Source organism: Drosophila gunungcola, unplaced genomic scaffold (genome assembly GCF_025200985.1).
Source record: "Drosophila gunungcola strain Sukarami unplaced genomic scaffold, Dgunungcola_SK_2 000176F, whole genome shotgun sequence".
NCBI lineage: Eukaryota > Metazoa > Arthropoda > Insecta > Diptera > Drosophilidae > Drosophila > Drosophila gunungcola.
Window position 1 is genome coordinate 1,739 of NW_026453337.1, and position 7,958 is coordinate 9,696.

The 7,958-nt window shown below is 39.4% G+C and overlaps 1 protein-coding gene across 1 annotated transcript; it reads right to left on the reverse strand.

The window, feature by feature from the left end:
• Window positions 1–5,346: 5,346 nt before the first annotated feature.
• LOC128265911 (putative odorant receptor 92a) lies at window positions 5,347–6,827 on the reverse strand. The gene is made up of 3 exons (XM_053002140.1): window positions 6,013–6,827; window positions 5,622–5,820; window positions 5,347–5,562 (listed from the first exon to the last, which is right to left on the reverse strand). The coding sequence occupies exons 1-3, from the start codon at window positions 6,825–6,827 to the stop codon at window positions 5,347–5,349; spliced, it is 1,230 nt and encodes a 409-aa protein (XP_052858100.1).
• Between the last annotated feature and the right edge of the window lie 1,131 nt (window positions 6,828–7,958).

Genomic DNA, 7,958 nt, shown 5'->3' on the forward strand with positions numbered 1-7,958 from the left:
CAAAGAGGTCAGGAAAAAAAAAATACTAATATTAAATATTACACTGCTGAACAAAACATATTCTTTAAGCTAAAATTCCAGGGACGCAAACACACAAATCCACTCGATAGCAATACCATCTTATATTATAACCAAAATGTTATATTTATTTATATAATACGCCTTACTTTCCAAAACTCGCAAAAATCTTATTAGTCTTTTGTAGAAAAATTGGTTAAAAAAAAATTATCTATTACCTTTTATGACCATGACAAAAGCAATTAAGAGGGTGATTTTGTACTTAACAATTATTTTCTGACTCCTCCTCGATTTATGTGCAATACATCATTTGACTGCGGCATCAAGAATTAAAAACATTTGCAAAGTCCGGATTTGTTGCAAAACATAAAAGTATTTATCTAAAATCTGTTAATGTGTAACTACTCTTAAAACTGTGTACCAATAATCCCCATTTATACCTTTAGTTCAGGTCACTGTGCATTTTGTATTTTTGCCACCTGTTGTTGTTGGTTTCGTTGGTAGTGTTGTTGTTATTGTTTGCTCTATGCATATTGTGCTCATGTTCGACAAGTAAAAAGGACATGTCGTGTCAGTTTTTTGCACTTATATGGGCCAAGATGCCCAACACATTGGACGCCATTAGCGGCCATCGGGATTTGCATGCACGAGCCGATTCTCGCTTTTACTTTCACATTAATTGTTCAGGGTGGAAAGTGAAATGAGGGATGGCCGAGGGGGGGGGTCGCAGAAAACCAGAAAGCATTTAACGCGCGTTTCGCGTGAATGCCTTCCTCACTCACCGCCCACAAAAAGTGACCGCATCGGGGGCTTGAATTCCAGGTAAACAGTTCTGCTCTCTGCCCCACTTCCACATTCCCCAGTGCAATGAACTGCTGTTGTTGGCCCAAAACGCAGAACGCAGAAAAATGAAAACCGAACGAGGAACAGCAGAGCAACGTTAAGTTCCCAGCGGATATGAGCTGATGATTAACCCCTTGATGACCACTTGGCAATTACAAGCCTTTCATTCAGATAAGAGCTTTTCAAATAACACTAATTTGCTAAAACACTGGGCTTCAAATATCAACTTTAACTATGTTTTGGTTACATTAAATCAAAGTTTGTTTATATATATATATATATATATATATATATATATGTTAAAAAATAGTGTAAAAGATATATTTTTAAATTATGTACAAAACCAATGTGTATATTTTTGTTTCAAAGTACTTAAAGCTATTTTAAATATTTAGAAACGATTTGTTGTCGAGAAATATTTGCATTATAATACATTGAATGTAAATTAAACAATCCGGAAAACCACGTTAGATGAATCTGTCAAAGTTGAGCTCATAAATTCCTGCACAGAGCAAGTGCATTTTTTCTCCTAGACCTTTGCTTTTTTCCTCTCTGTCTGCCGCCACTGCTTCCTCCTATTGTTTTCCCTTGATTTAAGCTAACTGAACGCATTAATCTGCGGCTGCGTGCGACTTTTTGCCACCCACAAAACGCCCACACACCCACTATTCACCCCTTTACCCTCCACGCTGCCGGAAGGCTTGATGAAAATCTTTGTTTTCGTTTCGGGAAATGCTTAAATTATGTTGCTGAGGCGACGACGGCGACGTTCGTTGTACTTGACTGCATGGGAACCGAAAACTGCAAATGGCAAATCTTCAGTTGGAACTCGAGAGGGGGGTGGTATTCCAAAGTGCAGCAGTTGACAGGCAAATGAAGTGCAGCAATTTACATAGTTCAACATGCGAAAAGCAAGGCAAGTGTGGAATTGAGATTCAGAAGAAGGAGTGAGAAAGAGAGACGTGTAGGGCCCATCATGAGATCCAAATTCTAATCTTTAAAGAAGCTTTTTTGGCAACGACAAAGGCGAAAGGTAATACTGAACCAATGAAGACTTTGCATTGTCCTGAAAGTATGGAATAAATCATTAATTGTATCTCAAGCCTAACTATATTTAATTTCTGTATTATATTGGAATAACCCTTTTAATGGCATACAAAGCTAACAGTTATGGGTCTTTCCACCTTCAAATTAGATAACTAAGGCGAAATTTATAATTTGAGAAAGCCACAAAAGGAGTGTGAAGAAAAAGCTGAAGGTATACTTGTCATTCTTGTGCTGTGCTGCCATTACTGCTACTTCTGCTGCTTGTTGCTTGGCGAATGTTGCTACAACGTGTGTGCATAAATATTTAAATGCCAAAAAGTCACGTCTTGAATAATTGTTTAACTTGTGTGTGCAGATGAAGGGGGGATGGCGGCTCATGTGTATTAGGGTGCGGGACGAGGTTAGCTTGCTATTGCTATTTTAAGAACTTTTTCAACTAAGCTGCAGCTGTTACTGCCTGTTCCATTTCTCTGCACAGCCCCCATCTGGCCTTGTATCCTTATTTCGCCTGCGACTTGCGTCAACAGGCGAAAGGATTCATTATTATGAGCGCAAATTACTCAAACTCCCATACCCATGCACAATTAAGTAATGCGTGTGTGTGGGTGGTGGTGCGTTTGCATGTGTGTGCTGCTGTTAATTTTCATATTAAATCCGTTAAAATGTGCAAATACCCAACAGGCACTCAGCGAGCACGGTCACGAAGCACTTCTCCGGTCCAAAGATGTCAGCGTGACACGCTTTTGAAAAAAAAAACAGTGAAAAAGTACAAGGTAGTGTTTAACTGGCGCCCAACGTAGGACAATTTTAAATAATACACTCTATCTTTAAGAACAATCTAAGCTGTATGATTGATTTTCTTCACACATTAGGTATGCAACTTTATTCGTTCTGTAATCACGGGATCAACCCTGGATCGAACCGCACTAAACAAAATCCATTCAAGATGAGGCGAGGCAAAGTCAAGTCAAAAACGACGACGGCGCTTGCCACCCTCGGGTGGGGAATTTCAATAAACGAGCATCGTGTAAGTAAAGTTATTAAAGGTACTTATACAACCGAACCACCAGTAGCAACAGTCCCACCGCCGCCCACATATAGTTACCTACTTACCTGTGTAACTACTTACATTATGCTTATTACTTTCACCCACTTTCCACGGCATTTTCGGCCGTTCAAACGCGCAAAATGTAATACCGGTTTGTATGTGTGCGGGTATGTTGGCTGGGGCTGTAAAATGTGTGTGGCAACGGTAGCCTCACTGTATCAAATTGGGTGAGCAAAGTACCTGCCTCGTAGGGAATGGTTAGCCCAAATGGGGTGACAGAAAATGAACGGACGAAATCCGTTTGTTTTGGATATTAAACTGATGAAAATATTTAGTATCACTTTAGTTTAATTATGGCTCAGTAAACTGTAATTGGAGCTGAGACTTTAATTGCCCTCATTCAATGACAATATAGTAATTGTTTCGTTATTTTGATGTTGAGCGAGAAATTGTTAATAAAGTCTAAAGTCCACTCATGCCAAAGTTGAAAATGCTTTTAGATAGTTGCACTTTCGAATTTACCATAACAACTTCCGCATAATTGTCAATTGGGTTAGGTCAGGTGGGCAAGTGCAGGGTTGTATTCCGGTTCGACAAGCATGTGCAGGCCGGTGCTTGACAGCAAAAAGCTAAAAAATGCCAAACACAACTGTACCGCATCTGTGTGGGACAACATTGTGCCAGGCCAACCAGATTGTTAATAACTGGCAACTGGCACGTGCTTACCTGCAACTAACACAGCTTTCTCCAGTTCCCTGCTCTACCCCTTTAATCCCCTTAAGTCCTCTCCTTTAAAAGGAAGATGGCCCTAAAAAGGCAAGGCAAAGGAAACATTTCCACATGCCCACAAATTAGTGGCACATTTGGGAAAAGTTCGCCATGTGTTCGGATGGGGGATGTGAGTCTTTTGTGGCTGTCATGCAGCAAAGTTGCAGCCACCGAACAGGCCACAAAAACAGCATTAACTAGCTGACAATCCTAAAAGTGGCTGGGAAATACGAGATTCAGGTGCCAAGCTAAAAGTAAAATGGCAGGATAACAGGATGACCGAAACATACATGGTTGGATGGTTTTTACGTGAGTACGTATCACCTTCGCAAGTTCGCTAGTATTTCCCAAAAAAAAAAAAAAATGAAAAAGAATTTATTTCTGATTTAAAGTACATCGTTGGCTTACATAAATTCATCGATTGCAACGCATTCGACGATTGGCGCCCCCAGGTGATCTGCAACGGAAATGCCTTTCGATAATGTTTTTCTTTGTGCATATTTGTAGCTTAATTGAAAACCAACAAGATGGTGATGACAACGAACAACTTCAATCGAAGTACTATACGTATTTTGTGCCATTCGTGTAAACATATGAACATGTATCTGTTTCTATAAGCACGTGGAGCTGTCAAGGACATAAAATCGGTATGTTGTGTTGTTGATTTTGTTGCGTTCCGGACAAAACGAATGGACAGGGGAGGCATACGATTCTTCCAATCAATAAAGAGCTCCCGGGCGGCTCCATTCGCCAAAGCTCATTACAAACAATAAACAAACAACGATGGCCAATCGAAATTAAAACAATGTAGAAAAAAAACACAGTAAAATGAAGGCATAATGTTGTTAAATTGTAGTTTTTGGGTTAATGTATTTATGCATCCAATTAAGGAACAAAGACATACCCTTCTTAATATTATATTTCTTTGAAATCTATGTTACATCGTGATATAAGTTGATTGTGAATCCATTTAAGGATCCGACTGATATCCTCATTGGCATGACCTGTCAAAGGCTATCAAATATGTATAAATAAACGGCTTTCGGTTGCTATCAAATGGTCACCATTATCACACTATCCACTTTAAAGTGCCAGAACAGAGCGGTGAGGCAATCACACATTTTATGGGCTTTGATTGTTTTTGACATTTATTGATTTACATATTTGGCCAGAAGGATATGCCGTGTGGTGTGCGTGCGAGTGCAGCCGGGATGTAAATATTTATAAATTGCTGATATGCAATTAAAAATTACAGCAACAACAGCAAAATGACAGCTGTGTCAGGTGCAGGACCACATGCACATTCAAATTAAGATTCAATGCAGCTCTTTAAAATGCAAATGCGGGCGAAAAGGGTAGGAGGTTTCACAGTCTCGGATTAAAAAGTGTTATTCTTGAAGCGCATAGTAAGCTTATAATCATAAAAATAACCAAAAGGCATTCATTTCTCTTCATTTGGTCAAATACATATTAGGAAAATAAATATTTCTCTTAGATGAAATATAAAGCAAACATTAAATTAAGTTGCTTTCAACTGCATAAACACTCTTTATTGTTTGGCCGATAGCCGTTTATCTTCAACTTTAACAACAATTTGTATTCATTTCTATAACACTAACCGCTCATTCACCATAGTAAGTTGTGCGTAGGAGTGCAAAAAACTGATACGACATGCTGATTACCTTCATGAAGGTGTTAAACGATATTGGTGGAAAGGTAGGCGGTCTAATGGAGGCGGGTTTTTGACTGCGCGCAATAATAAATTTCAGGATGCGTTTGTAGTTGGTGCTGCAGGGCAACCAGTTCTGATTGAAAGCGGAGTGTCCAATGCGAGAGCTCTAAAATTTGAACATATTTTGTAATCAAAAATCAATGTTATATATTGGTCAGAGCTTACCGAAGAAATCATTTCATCGCCGTAATAGCAGACCACAAAGACTTGAACCAGCGAGGCCGAAAAAAAGATAAAGTACAGCACAATGTCCTCCACATTGGAGGCTGTGATCTGAAAGCCAGCAAAGCAAATCACCAAGGAAGCGGCAATGAAGTTCCAGAGGATCAGAAAGCTGAATATGCTGTTAACCTCCTCGCTGAGTCTGCAAACAAATATATCAGTTAAATCGCCGAAATCACTTTTAAAGAGGTCTAAAAGTATTTTACAAAACATTTTAGATTGAAAATGCCATAGATAAATTATACATTTTTCGTAAAATACTTTTAAAGAATGTTTTTTTTTTTTAAGTGATTTCGAATCTCTTGGGATTTAAAAAAAAAACCCTTCAACCTACTCCAAAGCTCTCGCATGATAGACGACCAAATTGTGAAGATACGCGATATTTTCCTCGTCCGTATGCTCACCGCCATCGTAGGCCTCCAAATCATTGGCAATAAAGTTAAAGTGCATTGTCAGCTGGGTTATGGTCGTGATGAGGAGAAGATCCACGCAAACGTAGGACACGCCGGCCACATAGGCACAATGGGCCAGTCCCCAATAGGAAAACCAATAGACTGTCAAATCCGTTTCGGCATCATAGGGAAATAGTATGTGAAAGCCGTAGTTCCGTTCAAAAATCTCGGAGCCCATTAGGTAGTACTTAATGGTCGACTTGATGGCCGGATAAAAGCTGAACGACGACGTATAGGTCATGCATAGTATGGTGAAAAGGTTCATCACCCTGCCCATATGCTTCTGATAGTAGTGTACTTCATATTTTCGCTGCGACTCGACGTCCATGGGATATATCTCCTTGAGATTATCCAGTAGTGTCACCAAACGTTGCTTATTCACAGTCAATCCGAACTGTTTGAAATCAGCCATGAAACTGAAGCCGATGCAAGGTGCCACCGCAGTGGCCTCCAGCAAAGTTGTTGTCGACATGATGTGCACTATAAAGTAGGCGATCTCACCCACCACATACGCATTGAAGTTGAGGAATCCAAGCACCAGATAAAATCGCAGCAAGTAGCGCCGCACAAGATTGCTATCCCGGGCCGAGTACAGATCCTCGCCGATGGTCTTGTAAAATGTCATTGGAAAGCTGGTGAGCTCGTCAAAGGTGACAGTCTCATCATCACCTTTTGGCTTACGTTTGCGGAACAGCATGACGATATGGTTTAATCGTTGAATCCACTGGACTCTAGCCTTTTATAGTGTCCACCAAAAAGGCAGACATTAAACTGTCATGGGCCAGCCTGACCTGACCTCATAATTACTTAATTGAATTTGAGGTAATTGCAGACACCTGCCATCATTGGCTTGCTAAAATATTAAGTCCTTAGAACTGACCCGAAGGAATGTTCCCAGGGATACACGCAGAAAAAACTAAGGACCATCTGGACAGATATATATATTTAGTTTTGGATGCCCCAGTAATGATATGTTCACATGATATTTCCAAACTTATTAATAGAATTTATTCCAACAATGTCAATGTTTCCATCTTCAAAAAAAAAAAAATGGTATTGATATAGTATGATTCATAATATTTGTGGTAAACCCACTCCCACAATATCTAAGGGTTTTGATTTACTTGTTACCAGAAACCAAAATTTAACAAATATTTTTTTAAGCGTACATATTAAATCCCCGGTGGCTGATACGAAATTAATTCGATTAAATGCCAGAAGGATTTGGCGAGGCAGGCCTCACAATTCACCAGCATTCGACATCAAAGACAGGTTTGCAAATCAAGTGGCAAATGTAAGTACCATTGTGCCTGGGGAGTCCTTGAGCGCAGTTACTCGCAAAATGCCAAACACATATCCTTACGCTTTTGCTGCGATTCGGATTTCGGTTTTGACGAATGTGTGGTTTCCATAACGGCCTCCGCCCTTCTTTGGGTCTTCTTCGCATTTTGGCATTTCAATGTTCAAAAGGTTCTGGGGCCGCAGCCATTTTCAATTATTCACTAGGAATGCCGGCCTTCTTATACCAAATACATGTTTATACGTATATCTTAATCTAAGATAAGATTTTATCGAGTTGGCTAATGAGAAAAAAGGATTCGGTCGGCTTTGCTAAAACAATAGTCAATTGCATTGCCAATATCCTAGCAAAGCAAAGTTCTGTCTATTTAAAGGAATTCAATAATTATTTTTGATTCTCTTACCGCTACAATTTGTTATGGGTGCAGGAGTATTTTAGGGTCCTTAAATTCAACTAAAACAGTTTTAAAGTAGATTGGACTTAGAATTATTTATAATTTAAATATTTATGGGGAATTTTTGATCGAAT